Raw genomic sequence first — 15,962 nt, 5'->3', positions numbered from 1 at the left:
GTGCGTTGTGTTACATCAATGGAGAAAATTGTTGGAGATATCCTTGTTTTACTCTTATTTTATCTATTCTCTAATTTGATCATAAAATTATCCAGTGCCATCAGTAAAACTCTAATTTAACCTCTCCCCACAGCATATTATCATTTACTCCACACTGAATATTTTATCCCCATTCAATGTGTCAAGACCCAATCAAAACTTCATAATCTAATCACATCCATATTGTTCCATAGTGATTCATATCTAACCCAATACATTATGCCTACTCTATTTCTACTCCATTTGGTTCTACACTGATCCCTGCACTCTAATGTAATGAAACTATTTGCAGAAGTAAAAACATGCAAATAGTCATTCATATTCGAGAAAGGGGCTATTACTTTTTTTAAGTGTGAGATGCTATGCAAAATATATTAATATGGGCAATGAAGAGATCCGTTAACAAATAATCTGAAAATTATTAGTTCAAAATGTATTGGTGATGCTGTGAAAATGAGAGATAATGAGGTTTATATGCCAGCACATGTGAGAGGAACACTTTTGCACACCAGCTTTATCCATATATGTGGTTCCTTTTTCATGTCTCCACCTTCTACTGTCTCGCCTCATTTTAACTATAGCACACTGCTGGAAACTGCACAGAATGCCAATCTTATTTGACTGCTTTAACATTGGTGGTTGACACACTTTCCTCACTAGCATCTACACTTGTTATTTTCCTTCTGTATGTATCAGAACTCTAGGCAGTGCTATTTTTACTGTCTTTACTTTTTGTTTTATTTATTTGTATCACTGCATAATATTTTGGCAATTTGTAAATAAATAGCTAAATAATAATAATAATAATAATAATAATAATATATTTTGTGGCCCATGTATATTTATTACATACAGTGTTATATATTATCAATCATATATGTATTTATTGTGTTTTGGTGGCGTAATAGTCATTCCGTATCCACTTGACTATCAATTTCTATTTTGTCTTTAGCAAGCTTCATTTTATCACCTAATCCATGATCTCAGTTTTGTGTGTACATGAGATCTGTTTGTCTGACTTATATTAATATTTAGACCAGTTGCTTACTGGCATTGCATGTGAAAACACATAGAAACGTTATGCATTTAAAATGTGGGTCACATGCATATCAACTGTGGTTGATATATGCTTGATGCATTTGCAAGACATGGAGCTTTTCCTATTCATTTCAATATCACATTAATTTCATTGGGTTTTCCAATGTGAGCTGGATCCATCAGGATTCTCATAGTGTACAGTCATGGGCAAAAGTTTTGAAAATGAAACAAATAATATTTTTCTCAAAGTCTTCTGCCTCAGTTTTTATGATGGCATGACAATGAACTTTATCCCAAAAACAACATTTCCACTGCATTTCAGCCCTGCCACAAAAGGACCAGCTGACATAAGGGTCTGTGATTCTCTCTGTAACACAGGTGAGAGTGTTGATGAGGACAAGGCTGGAGATCACTTGGTCATGCTGATTGAGTTAGAATAACAGACTGGAAGCTTTAAAAGGAGGGTGGTGCTTGAAATCATTGTTCTTTCTCTGTTAACCATGGTTACCTGCAAGGAAACATGTGCAGTCATCATTGCTTTGCACAGAAAGGGCTTCACAGGCAAGGATATTGCTGCTAGTAAGATTGCTCCTAAATCAACCATTTATCAGATCATCAAGAACTTCAAGGAGAGAGATTTAATAGTTGTGAAGAAGGCTTCAGGGCACTCAGGAACGTCCAGCAAGCATCAGGACCGTCACCTAAAGTTGATTGACCTGATGTCAGCTGGTCCTTTTGTGGCAGGGAGGTTGAAATTAATTACAAATCATCTGATCACTCTTCATGACATTCTGGAGTATATGCAAATTGCCATCATAAAAACTGAGGCAGCAGACTTTGTGAAAAATAATATTTGTGTCATTCTTAAAACTTTTGTCCATGATTGTAGTGCTGGATACCAGGATCTGCTGAATAGGAACAAATACAGGATACCAGGATTAGCTGAGAAGTACATAGCTTTGGATACCAGGATCTGCTGATAAGGAACAGGTATAAAATACCAGGATACCAGGATTAGGTTAGAAGTATATCGTGCTGGATGCCAGGATATGCTGAATAGGAATTGATACATGATACTAGGATACATCAATAATACATAGAAGCCAAACAAGCCAGTAGCTTAGCAGGCTTAAGGACAAGAACCATATTGTTAGAACAGGTACCTTAAATAGTCTGGAGTATGAGGGTGTGTGAAAAGCAATCAGCCAATTGCTGAACAGAGAAGAGCAAAAAAGAAATCCAAGATGGCGGTCTCCATCTCAAGAGGCTGTCACCTCTAGCCTTTTTTATGCTTTGTTCATCTCTCCATTCTGTCCTCTTCTTCCTTCCTTCTGCTTCACTTGTCCAACCTTCCTACACTGACTTCCTTTCTAAACCTCTGTGTGGTCAGTATCTACCATCTCACTAGTCCTGCTTCTCAATTCCTCGATCCCTTTGCCGCATTGCTCCTCTGACATTCTCTCCCTCACCTTGGGGGAATTTAACAGCCCTATCCACAAACCATCCAGCCCTGTTGCCTATCTCCCTCTCCATCTCGGTCCAACTCTCTAAAAGGACCTCCTCACCCTCCCACAACAGTGGCCACTCACTTGATTCCACCTCTGTCCTGTCTCCTACTCCAACAATTGCTATCACCCCTTGCTAGTCCGGCCACCTTCTCTTCATTCGCTCGGTTATCTGCGGTTTAAGTCTGTGCCCTTTTATCCTTTTCAACATCTTTACCTGCCAACTTGACCCCATCCCCTCTCCTTACCTCCCCTTTCTCTCTAAGCCTGCTCTTACCGTGCCCACCTCACCAATCTATCCCTCTCCTCCAGTGCCTTCCCCTCCTCCTTCAAACATGCTCTTGTCTCCTCATACTCAAAAAAAAGTCCCTTCACCCTTCCTCTCTTTCTAATTATTGCATTCCTTCCCTTTTAGCACCAAAATTCTCAAATGGGTTGTTTACAACCATCTCACCTCCTTTATCTCCTTTTACTCCCTCCTTGACCTATTTCATTCTAAGTTTTGCTCCTACCACTCTACAAAACTATCCTCAGTAAATTCACTAATGACCTCTCTGCTTTATCTAAGGGACAATTCTCCCATGTCATCTTTCTTGACCTCTCTGCTGCTTTCGTACCGTTTACCCTACCCTTCTTTTGCAAACTCTCCAATTTATAGGCCTCCATAACATTGTCCTCTCCTGGTTTTTCCACCAACCACTCCTTTTCAGGCGTCATATTTGACTCCACCTCCTCCCCTCTTCCCTTATCTGCTGGAGTTCCCCAATGATCCATTCTTGGCCCCCTGTTTTTCTCCTACTACACCACCTCCCTTGGTGACCTTAACAACTCCTTTGCCTCCAGTACTATCTGTATGGTATGACACCCAAATTAACCCTTTCTCCTCTGACCTCTCACCTTCCATCTTTCATGTCTCCTGCTGTCTCTCAGCCATCTCATCTTGGATGAGATAATAGTTTCTTAAACTTAATATTTCTAAGACCTCCCCTCTTCCAGGGCTCCCTCACCTCACATCCCTCTCTCTTTCTGTTGATAACACTACCCTCTACTTTGTCCCTCAAGGCAACTGCCTAAAGATCATCCTTGACTCCTCCATTTCCTTAAAGATGACATCCAGCCCCTCTACAAATAATGCCACTTCCACCTCTATAGTATAACCAAGATCCGGTTCTATCTCACTAAGTAAGCTACCAAAACTCTTATTAACTGTCTTTTAATCTCTTGGCTTCATTACTGAAACCTCCTCCTCTCTGACCTATCCAAGTCCCAACTTGCCTCTCTTCAGTCTATCCTTAATGCAACTGCCCATCTTATTTTTCTCTTCTACCGCTGTATGTCTGCTGTTCCTCTCTGCCAGATGCTACATTGGCTCCCCGTGGCCAACAAAATTAAATTTAAACTACTCATTTTCACCTATGAACCCCTCAGCCAATTCCCCCCATCTCCAACCTCATTCTACCCACACTTCTTCCCATCCCCTCTGCTCTGCCAACGCCCACTCTCTTTCTAGCACAATGATTATCTTCCAATTCCTGTCTCCATGACGTTGCTTGAAATGCTCCTCTCAAGTGGAATGATTTTCCATGCCCTATCAGGATTAGCCACTTCAATGATTTAAAAGTGCACTTAAAACTCATTTCTTTATTCAAGCCTGTCAGCCCTTCACCTAATTGTTTTGCATCTGCTATCACATCCACTCCCCTACAAGTTTCCACACTATTGATGACTTCTCTTTCCCTTTAGTATATAAGCTCTCACAAGAAGTGTCTTCTTTCCTTGTGTTATCCTTCTAGTATTGCTTAACTCTCTTTACCTTTAGGCCTGCTTCATTAGCTCTGTTTCCGCCCAGGCCTACTGCACATTGGCCATTGCTATCACATTACTCACTGTCCATACATAACTTGATCTGCATTATCAAGCTATATGTGTGTAATCTGTTAACTATGTAGATGCCTAGTCTTTGTATAATTTTGTTTAGTCTAATAATGTATTATCTAATGTAATATGGATCATTACTGTTTATGTATTGTATACTGCTGTGAATTTCATATACGGTGATGCAGATCTTTTGTGGCATTTTATAAATAAAAAATAATTGTCATAAAAAATCGGGACCCTTGGAGTGGCAACTTGGACACATTAGTCAACCCAGTATAATTATAAGTCACTAAAAACCTGGAGAACCTATTATATTAAACTAGCAAAATATGTATAAATAAAAACACACACACAAAATTGTTAAATCAAATTTTATTGAAATAAATACATCCCCAAAGCCTTTTGTTATTAAATTATATGTTCTGTATTCGTAATCTAATAGACTCTTTGGAGGGGGAGGGATTCAATTGTCCGTGGAGTGCACTCAGTGGCTATGTAACATCACTGATTTCTTCTCACACCCCATAGAGGAACTCATTACAATATTGGGGTACTGTAATACTTGGAAATGGGTGCAGCTGCGATGTACGCCGGAACATCACGCACAACTGAATACCCCCCTGAATCTATGTATTTCGTGTGCAAGAGGTGTTTATGTATATTTGTAATCCATGTGAAATCTTTATCTTTATTTATATTCTACAGGAAATCTTCATCTGTATTTGTAATCTATAGGACAGATAAATAAAAAAAGCTAAGTGAAAAAAAAACATACACTGTAATTACTTGATGAAAGCCTCTACTCTGTGTTAAAGGCAGAGTAGCGTGAGATCCTTAACTGCTAGGAACGCTTCACAAGATGTTCACCTTTGGCTGTCCCCTTTCCGAGAAACTTGTTATGCTCCCCAGAACTTAGGCTCGGGTAGTAGAAGTTGTCGATCTAGTACCTGCCCGGTGGAGAGGACAGAACAAGATAGGAGGTAATGAGCAACCAGGATATGTTAGCAGAACTCTAAGCCAAGCAGGCAAAGGTTAATGTGGAGTAGTCTGGCACTTTTCTGATGAAGTGGACAGCAGCAGGTAATGAGCAACCAGATTGTAAATAGCAGAACTCTGAGCCAGACAGGCAAGGGTTAATGTGGAGTAGTCTGGCACTTGTCTGATTAAGTGGACAGCGCACGGCAGCAGGTAGTGAGCAACCATGCTATAAATAGTAGAACTCTGAGCCACACAGACAAAGGTTGATGTGGAGAAGTCTGGCACTTGTCTGATGAAGTGGACAGCACAAGGCAGCAGATAGTGAGCAACCAGACTGTAACTAGCTGAACTCTGAGTCAGACAGCTAGAGATCAGGAGTAGAGAAGACAGCTGAATCCTTTAAACAAGCCAGGGGTCAGGGCAGGTAGAGATATGAGAGCAAATCCATTTAACAAAGCCAAGAGTTATGAGTGGTGAAGACAGCAATTCCTATAAACAATCGGGGTCAAACACTGATAGCAGAACAGGTCAGGCTACAGGGCACACTAGGTCAATCAGAAACTAAGACCAGCATTGGTATGCTGCAAAAAAGAGGTTTATAAAGGCAGCAGCACCAATCAGAACTGCAGGATGATTAGCTGCATGAGTGTGGTAGGTGATTGCACATCTGAGACTGCCAGACTGGGAGCTGAATGTAGCCTGTAACTATTTTCCTAGCAACAATCTGAATCACTGAATTGCAGTAATAGCAGTAATATCAGAGATGATAGATCAAACAAGCAAGAGAGCTCCTATGTGTTAACACTCTGAATTAATTAATATCTGCTCAGCTAATCACAAGTGTTTTCCCACAATGGGCGCTTGTGTGGCTGCAATGAGGGAAAACCTGGAGACTCCCTGCATCAATCACACAATAGAGACTAATTTGTGTTCTATAAATGTGGGAAAAAACAATTAACAATGCTGTGGTGCGCCATTCATATGAATGTCCTAATCATTTCATTGGGGTTTGTGTAGAATACAACTTCATTGAAATGAAGTACACAGACACAGTGCAATCTCATAAAGATTAAAGGATTTTTTTCAAGTGCATTGACATGGTTAAAATACACTGGAATGGATCAAGCATACTGCAAGTAGACTCAAGTATATATACAAATGGGTATGGATGCATAGAATAGAATCAATTTTATTTTAATGTGCGGTTGCATGTATTAAACAAAATCATAAGATATGTTTCATTAATAATCTTTTTTTTTTATGGTATTACTGTTTGTTGAGAAGTGATTGTTGATCAACAGTTATCATAACTGTACTGACACTCCACAACCAAAAAGCACCAGGTATAGTGCTGAAGGAAGCATTGCCTATCAGTGTGTAAGTCTACATCCTTAAAACCAATATATGGCTGAGGTGCAAATACTCTCCCCTCCACACTCAACCTTTATTTGCAGCCATCAAACTCCCCAACAAGAAAAAATATATTTACTCATGCCATATTGGCAATTGGACTACTACATGGAAAAATGCACTATCATATTTGTTTATTAATGACACTAGCCATGTATTTTCGGTTATGTCATGAAGTTGTCTGAACTTTTTTTTTTTTTTAACTTCTTTAATGTCTGCCAATACCAGTTCTTGTGGCAGTGCATTGCACATGTTCACTGTTCTTACTGTACAGAACCATGTTTTTACAGCTGGACATCAAGAGTCTGATTCAAATCAGAGCGCGCAAGTGTTTAAAAGAGCACCAATATTGAGTATAGTTCTGACCGTGTTGAAATCCAAGTAGACCGTAAAAAGGCACTTTGATTTGAATCTGGGTGTAAGAACGCTCTACCTCAACAGCCTTTGCATTACGCAGAACAGAGTGCAGTATACACACAAACATATGTACAATATAGGGTCAGAATGCATAACAAAAAATTGATATTATAAAGTAAATGAACAACTGTAAAGAGTATAATCATTAATAAATATATAGTTGGTTTACTTTTCCAGTCATCACTATTAGCTGGCAATTACACCTGCCCTGTAGCTGGTGCAATTGGTATGTGTGAAATCAAGCTGCTGCATCTGTATTGGCATACCCTCTGCACGCCCTTACTGTACATTGCCTATGTCTGTCTGCCCCTTCCCACCCCCGTTCCACCCTTCAAGTTGTAGGAAGTCGTGTCATTTGTGTTTGGACACGAGTTGCATGCAAGTGCTTTCATTGGCGTAAGATCCGTTTCTGAGCATGCACAGAACTATTTCAGGCACTAAATATTTTATCCTGCAACTTCTGTTAGTTTAGAATGTTATGTGCAAACATCCTGTGGGTCATGTTTCTAAAACATCTCTAACAATTAATTTACTTTCTTTTCTATAGCTTGTATAAAAAAAACCAAGCAGCGCTGGTGCCGTGCAGAGTATGCGTATAGCCCAGGGAAGCCAGATGAGTTGGAGCTCATGGCTGGGGAGGTCTTCGAAGTTCTGGAGGAGGTGAGATTCACAGAACATCTTTAATTTATTGTCATATTTCTGCATTGTTTGAGAACACTGCATTAACAGTTCTTAAATTTAAGCGACCGCTGGTTTCGCCCGCTGTCAGCACAAGTTTTCATCTATTTTGGAAAGGAGGTGGGGTTAGTTTTAAGCTTTATTATCAGATTCTTTTGCACATATGTATTTAGCAATATATTCTGTACTGCTTAATCTGCTTAAGTACCATGAATTATATTAAACCCCAAGACCATTCTGTTTTATATTTAAGTTTCCCTCCGGCAGAAGAGATAAAACACTTCAAAATAAATAATAAGAGAGTAAGGGCACATGTAGACATGCCTCCCAACTGTCCCGATTTACTCAGGACATTCCCAATTTGAGGGCCCTGTCCCGCTATCCCAAGCGAGGCAGCATTTTTCCACGGGTGGAAAATGTGGAAGTTACTGTCTGTTCACTGCTGCTCTGCATGTCAGAGCACAGTGAAATGGTGCGCACTGCAATGAAGGTGTTTGGTGGTGAGGGGAGGAGAGTACAGGGCAGCCTAGCATTTCAAAAGCTTTATGGCTTACCACCCAGGGGTAAGGCCACACCCCCATTGGGATGTGGACACACCTACCCCATAGTGATGTGTCACTTCCCCTGTCCCGATTGAGGAAGAGGCAAGGTATGTGTGATAGATCACTTATAAATAACTTATGGTATAAATTTATTTAAAGGAAATAGCGTAGAGCGCTTATTTATATAATTGCCAATGCACTTATTTTTGATATTTTGATATAGGAAATCGTTATTTCTGAGACCAGGGGGAGAAAATTTGTTTTTTCTGTTTTATCCTTTCTAGAGGAAATGTATAATTTCTTAAGGTATATATCTGATACAATAAGCCTTTGTGGATGGAAGTCTTTTGTGTATGGTGATGTGGGGAAATGGCTTGTTTGGGGTTTGTGAAGTTCTGTGGGAATGTGTATTCTGAACTGTCTGAAAAAAGGCCCCATATGTTAATTAGAACTTTTGATGTATGAAGGTCTAATATTGAAGGCAGGAAGGTTTAATTAAGACTGGCTCCTAGATTTTCTGTGTCTGAAAACCAGATGCAGGACATCACAACATTTCTAGAATTTCATAGATAAGTGTAAATATTGTTGGCTTTGCAATGCATGTAAATTCCTGTTTGTGTAAACACATGACATACTGATTCTAAAAATAGCTCAGACTTCAAGGGGGCTGGCTTACCCTTTGAGGCTGTGTCCCAACTGTATAAAAAGCACTGGCTTCAATTGAAAAATTGCTCTTCTTGTTTCATCTGACCTGATCACTGGTTCCTTTAACCATTGAAGAGCAAATAAACACCACTTGCTTCAAAGACCTGCTTGAAAATATCTTCCATGCTGAAAATCCTGTGACCTACAGATTAGACCCAAAATCTAATCTGTTCCCGGCTGTTTCCGAGGTTTGGACCTAGCTTTTCCAGTACCACCGCTCTGCCTGCTACCCTGCAGCTCTGGTCAGTGTTATAGGCCAGGGGGATCCATCCACAGCAACCCTGATCCATAGTAGGAAGTCAAGAGTACACCAGTAAGTGTCAGTTACCCAGAAGAAACCCGGTATTGGATGCCAGTAAGGAGTTCAGTGGTGGCAGCACTTGTAAGCCCCTCCGACTGCAGCAAGAGGGCGCATTTGGGATAACGAAAGGGAATGGTGGCAAAGTAAGCCCAGCCAGTTCCCGGCAGCAACAGATAAAGTGGCATAGGTGGTCCATCCTGTCACAGTATGTATAGGGCTTTATTGTCCTCCACTATTGTGAAATACCAGAGAATTGGGAATTTTCATAAGGTAAGGGTTTGTTTGTTTTCCAAATGACACTAGTTGAAGAACACAGGAAATAATAATAACTAATTAAAATATAATTAAAATATGAAAACACTAGCGATATATGTGCAAATCCTTATATGTAGACTCCACAGATAAGCAAATACTAAGGACTGTGATGAATACTGAAAGAAACCTGAACCCTTATTTGCATATTACAGATGTAAGCAGGAGATGCCTAAAAGATAAACCTGTATTTGGAATTGTAGTTTCTTGAAGGGTTAACTGTGTGTCCAATGGCCTGTGGTTTTCTTGTATAAACCAAAGTTGAGATAATCATGGTGCAGTTTCTGCTTGTTGCAGATTGAAGATGGTTGGTGGCTGGGCAAGAAGGGAGATCTGGTTGGAGCTTTTCCATCTAACTTTGTGCAAGAAATTCCTGAACTTCAGACAGGTACGATTGATAGAAAATTCACTATGTAATATTTGAAATTAATTAGTTCTAGTCATTTAATATAAAACGGTAATACATTTCCTTGGTCCTGGCTTCAATGCCATCAAGATTTATTTTTATACTCCTCTATTTATGGCTCTTTGTACATGCAGTATTTAATGGCTTAGTTTCAAATTTCCATGATTTAATGATATTGCTTATGTTTCATCTTCTGCAGATAAAGTGGCCAATTTCAAGAAAAACAATAAACAAAGACCAAAAATGACGGACATTCCCTTTACTCCTAGCATAGAAAAGACGGTAAGATGCTTAAGGTGAAGGAACTGTAATACATGAATATCCAATATGTTGTTTTGTGAATACATAAAGGTAGTAGGTAGTGCAGTGGTCCAGTCTGATAACTTTGTTTAATACAGAAATATTGTGGTCTTGTAATCAGCCATTGGTGGTAAACGCAAAGTTTTGCAATCCTTCAAATATGTTTTTATTTCTAATTAGTTATTTATTTCAATCATTTCATGCATTGTCTCAATCACTCATCATAGCCCATTAAATTGTGTTTTCTGACTGGGAACAATGCTTCATGCTACGTGTTGTGTATCTAGATTGTAAGTTGTGTATTTAGATTGTTGTGTTCTATATTTATATATCTTTTCCAATTAACTTGTGCAGCAGAGTATTGTTGGGTCCTGCACATAAACAATGATGATTATTGTCTGATAGAGCCACTGAGGGGCTCAATACAATCTATGTAAAAATAGCCTGAAAGAGTGGAATAATAAAAGGATACAAAATAGAGTCAATGTCAGGCTGAGTTTAAGGAAGTGTGATTGGAAAGTATATAGCATAGCTATAAATTGTACATTGTGTTATGTTGTATAGAATCTTCTGCTGTGCTTCTTTAATGATTTTTCCTCTGATGAGTCTAATATATGTACATTATGCTTGAAGTCAAAGTCTCTGACGAAATGCGTTGAAGGTTTGTCTCACAACTAGTCATCGTATTTATACTGCTGCATGCTTTGTACATGTAGGGTGGATTAACTGAGTTGTCCGAAAAAGTATCCTTGTTTTGATAAAACTGTTTTGATGGTATTGCACCATTACCATTATTGGCAATTATTTTATTTATATATGTATATATATATATATATATATATATATATATATATATATATATATATATATTAATGAGAAGATAGCAGGCATGCAATCAGCTTGCTTTCCAATTGCAGATGATAGATGTAGATTACACATTGTTTAGTGAAGTTTGCTGCATGTTGCAGAACGATTTATGAGAATATTCTCTCTATTATTGTACAATCTCTATAAATCATATTCCAATTTTGCATTTAAGTGTGGTATTATGTTAAATATTAGCACATTAGGTTTTGCATATATACCTATAAGTATTTGTTTATTATTATGGCTTCTTTTCTTTTCAGACAAAAGAAGATGACAAGGCTAAAGTGAATAAGCAAAAAGGTAAAAGTTAAAAGAGGGATGTATGATAAAATTCAATTTTACCAGTCCCAAAGCTGGACAACTGTGCAGATATTCAAGTAGATTGTTTTTCCTATTAAATTATTCATACTTATGCATGACCCAGCAGAGAAGCAACTACAGTATGATTATTATCCAGTAAGAGTATATCCAGTATCCATTAGCCACTTGTATCCAGTGTGCCCAGTGTAATGCCTGCTGGTGGGCATGGGCCTCAGGACTGTCATTGTCTAAAAACCCTGGTACCACATAAAGGTAGAAGTCAGATCTACAATTCATATGAGACAGATGCTTGTTTGTGTTATATTGCACTTATATTTGCTCTGCAGTATACATGAGGACTTAGGGCCTGATTCATTAAGGATCTTAACGTAAGAAACTTCTTATTTAAGTCTCCTGGACAAAATCATGTTTCAATGCAAGGGGTGCAAATTAATATTATGTTCTGCACATAAGTTAAATACTAACTGTCTTTTCATGTAGCACACAGATACTTGATAACTTATTTGTACACTGAAACTTAAAGTTGATATTTGTGTGCTACATGAAAAAACAGTCAGTATTTAACTTATGTGCAAAACAGAATACTAATTTGCACCCCTTGCATTGTAACATGGTTTTGTCCAGGAGACTTAAATAAGAAGTTTCTTGAGTTAAGATCCTTAATGAATCAGACCCATAGTTCCTGAATAACAGATGTTTTCTTCATATGAGAACATTATTCATAGATATAGGTCTTCTGTTGATTAGACTTTGTAGTTTAACATCAATTTATTTGTATGCAAGTTACTTTGTGAAAAAGAAGGCATCTAACTGCATATATGTTATGCTCTGATGGTTTGTCTTTTGTATTTAAATGTTCCCTTATGCAAGGTATTGCCTCTATACACAATATGGAATACATTACATAGCATTATTGGATACAGCTGCTGTGTGTGTACAGGGTTCTTCTGCTTGCTGGTTCAGGATTATGCTGAACTGGAATACTTACTACTTGTTATTTATTTGCTATAAAATGTATAAGTGCTTAATAATAATTGGGGGGAAGCATGTTATTATACTTGCAGACTTCCGAAATGATGGGTAATCTCACGGACTCCCAAGAATGTCTTCTGGGTGGAACCCAGCATTTTTACTGAATAATTAAGTTTGTATGATACAACTAATTAAAAGAATACAACATTTTGCTACTTAGTAACCACAAAGGTAACAACCATTAGTTCAAGCTGATAGACTGTACACAATTCAATTACGCACAACACTATTAATGTAAGCATAAAAGCTTACAGAAATACTTAGCCCATATTTTCCAGTTTTGAAATGATGTCACAGATATTTACCAGCATACTTGACTGAGGGAAAATCTATCTGTACTGTAATCTGGGGCACTGCACTACATTGTGAATGCTATCAGATGTCAGCTTCCTTGATATTAGCTGATATCTGTTGCTGTTATATATATAGATGCAATGAAAGGTGGTGATGGACGGAAACTGGCAGGTTCTCTTTTACATTATTCTAAGGATTGGCAGCCCTGTGGCTTAGTGGTTAGCACTTCTGCCTCACTGGAGTCATGAGTTCGGTTTCCTCACCATGGCCTTATTTGTGTGGAGTTTGTATGTTCTCCCCCTGTTTGTGTGGGTTTTCTCCAGTGCTCTGGTTTCCTCCCACACTCCAAAAACATACTAGTAGGTTAATTGGCTGCTATTAAATTGACCCTAGTTTCCCTCAGTGTGTGTGTATGTTAGGGAATTTAGACTGTAAGCTCCAATGGGGCAGGGACTGATTTGATTGAGTTCTCTGTACAGCGCTGTGGCGCTATATAAATAGCTGATGATGATATATTGCACATGTTAAGATAACCCATTTCATTAGATAGACATTTGTCTTGTGCTTCTCAATATTTTTTTCCCTGAATTAATCTGGGGTTAATAAATTAAGTGATATATAACACACTTTTTAACATAGTCATTATTTGATCTGAAAGTACATCAATAAAGGTGCCCATATGAGCTGTGATTTAATGAACAGTCATTTTGGACCTAATTGGCCGCAAACAGCAGTATGTATGGGCCCCATAAGACTGGTTGGCATGGATGGTAAATCTGGTTAGATGGTGACCGCATACTTATGATACTTATATTGGTTATCATCCAATGCTCTAATGGTACTCTTTCAAAGTTGGACACACACGTATGTGTACCCGCAAATATGATAAAGATCCAGCCGCTCAGAAGTAACAAACCAGATCAATGTCCCCCTAATAACATTGGTAATTGTATTCAGTTTAATAGAATAAGGGTACTTTCAGGTCTGAGACAGACTGTACTGAAAAGCTATTTCTATGTAAAGGCCTGGAAGTATTCTGAAATTTATGACAAATTGGCCACAGGGCAAAAATGTTTGATTGAAATCTGTGAACTAGATAGATGAGTATTGCGTCTTGGATGAGAAATTGTTTTGTTAGCTTATCCCATATCTAAAACTTATGCATGCAGGTGCAAAGTGTAGTGTCTAATGGAATGTCTTGATGGATGAGGAAAAAGTATTTTCTATGTATAATCTATTTCAAAGTTCTATGGCATATAACAGTTTAGAAATCTGAGTATGCCATTCATTTAGCAATTTATAAACATATGCATTTCTCCACTACCCATTATTATCTAGGTTTACTGCAGGATTGTTAGTTATAGCAATCCTGTGATTTCCACATGTGTGTGAACACTTTTGTTCATATTTTGTCCAGAATAGCGACTAATTGCAATGTCACAGTGCACTATAAAAAATTTAGACAAGCTCCCTCTTTTGTTTTAGCTTGTACTGAGTTTTCTAATAAACAAAAAGGGCTTGGCTTGTAGGAGGGATTGGCTTGTAGGAGGGATTGGCTTGGGTACAACTGCTGTGATTTTAACATAGTGCTTGGTAGCAAGAATAGACTTGTACTAAAGTGGTCGCTGATGCTTCATATAGATAAGGGTGCATCACATAGGCAATGTCATTTAACAAGCGCTGTAAACTGCATTGCCTTCAAGAAATCATAAACATGAACAGATATTTTGTTGTAAATCTTTATCAGCTTGTTTTTAGTGCATAGTCACTAAAACTTACAAGGGAACATTGTTGCTGGGCAGGTGCATTAATATATAACACCACTGCACATTCCAGGCAGATGTAGATCACCTCTGTACCTTAACTGTCACACAATGACATGATCACTGTACAGGATCATGAAAAATTTCTATCACACTTTAAGTTAAAGTAGAAGTAAAACTCAAAAAAAATCATAATGTGAAAGTGCACATGGTTAACTTATACTTCTTTACATATTTGTACAAATATCTTGCACTAATTGTCAACTTTTTTTTATCAATAAGATTTTATTGAATTCTTAATTTTTGCAATACAAACAGGAAAAAAGGATGGGGTACAATAAAGGGGGGGGTGAGTTACTCACAGTTATGCTGATTGACAACTTTTTAATGTTTATATGACTATAGTAAACATTTCTGCTAACATGACATTTTATTTATTGATCCAAAAGCATGACTGGAGTGCAACTGTGAACACAGAAATATGGCAGTCTGCACGTTCTGAATGATTTTTTTTGAAGGAACAGTGCAATTATGGGGATTGTATATTTAGGCCTCCTCTAAAAATATTCGCATGGGTTTAGTCCTAACTTTAACATTAAAAGAAACCTACATAAATATTATTAAAATATATTATACTGTGCAGTTCATCATCATCATCATCATCATCATCATCAAATATTTAAGTAGACTCAGCAAATTCCGTAGTGCCTTACAATTTGGGACATACACAGAAATAAACAATACTGGGTAGTACAGACAAAGAGGTAAGAGGACCCTGCTCCCAAGCTTACAATCTGTGGATGCCACCATAGGAATCACTTAGCACTTTGTAAATTATGTCAGGTGAAAGGGTCAATTTAACACAAGGTGTATCTCTACCTTTCCTTCTACATTATTGTAGAACTGTAGACATGTCACATGGAGCTGTTAAATCCAGAATATACATAAGTTATTTTTATGATTATGATCTAATCAAGATAATCAGGAAAATAATGTTTAATTGTGGTCATGATCATTTCCAAAAATATGAGTTATTTTGCACATGGCTTCTAGGAAATCACTGTGTTTCATAAACAAGGACTTCATGTATGCTGATGTATGCTTCAGAGGCCTGCTTATGTCACCTGGTAGAGTTCATTCAGAAATACCTGCTGTCATAGACGACCAGTTAACCAT

The 15,962-nt window shown here is 38.0% G+C and overlaps 1 protein-coding gene across 2 annotated transcripts in view; it reads left to right on the top strand.

Moving 5' to 3' along the window:
- The window catches only part of SH3D21 (SH3 domain containing 21), a 67,415-nt gene that overhangs the window by 12,754 nt on the left and 38,699 nt on the right, over positions 1-15,962 (top strand). The window contains exons 4-7 of one of the 2 annotated variants that reach the window (XM_075195445.1): positions 7,813-7,925; positions 10,101-10,191; positions 10,409-10,491; positions 11,637-11,676. In XM_075195445.1, the coding sequence (XP_075051546.1) occupies positions 7,813-7,925; positions 10,101-10,191; positions 10,409-10,491; positions 11,637-11,676 (327 nt within the window). Of the gene's footprint in view, positions 1-7,812; positions 7,926-10,084; positions 10,192-10,408; positions 10,492-11,636; positions 11,677-15,962 lie in introns of both variants that reach the window. The other variant, XM_075195446.1, reaches the window with a different exon arrangement.

Source organism: Mixophyes fleayi, chromosome 2 (genome assembly GCF_038048845.1).
Source record: "Mixophyes fleayi isolate aMixFle1 chromosome 2, aMixFle1.hap1, whole genome shotgun sequence".
Taxonomy (NCBI): Eukaryota; Metazoa; Chordata; class Amphibia; order Anura; family Limnodynastidae; genus Mixophyes; species Mixophyes fleayi.
Note: the sequence above shows the minus strand (reverse complement) of the source record. Positions and strands in the feature narration are given on the sequence as shown.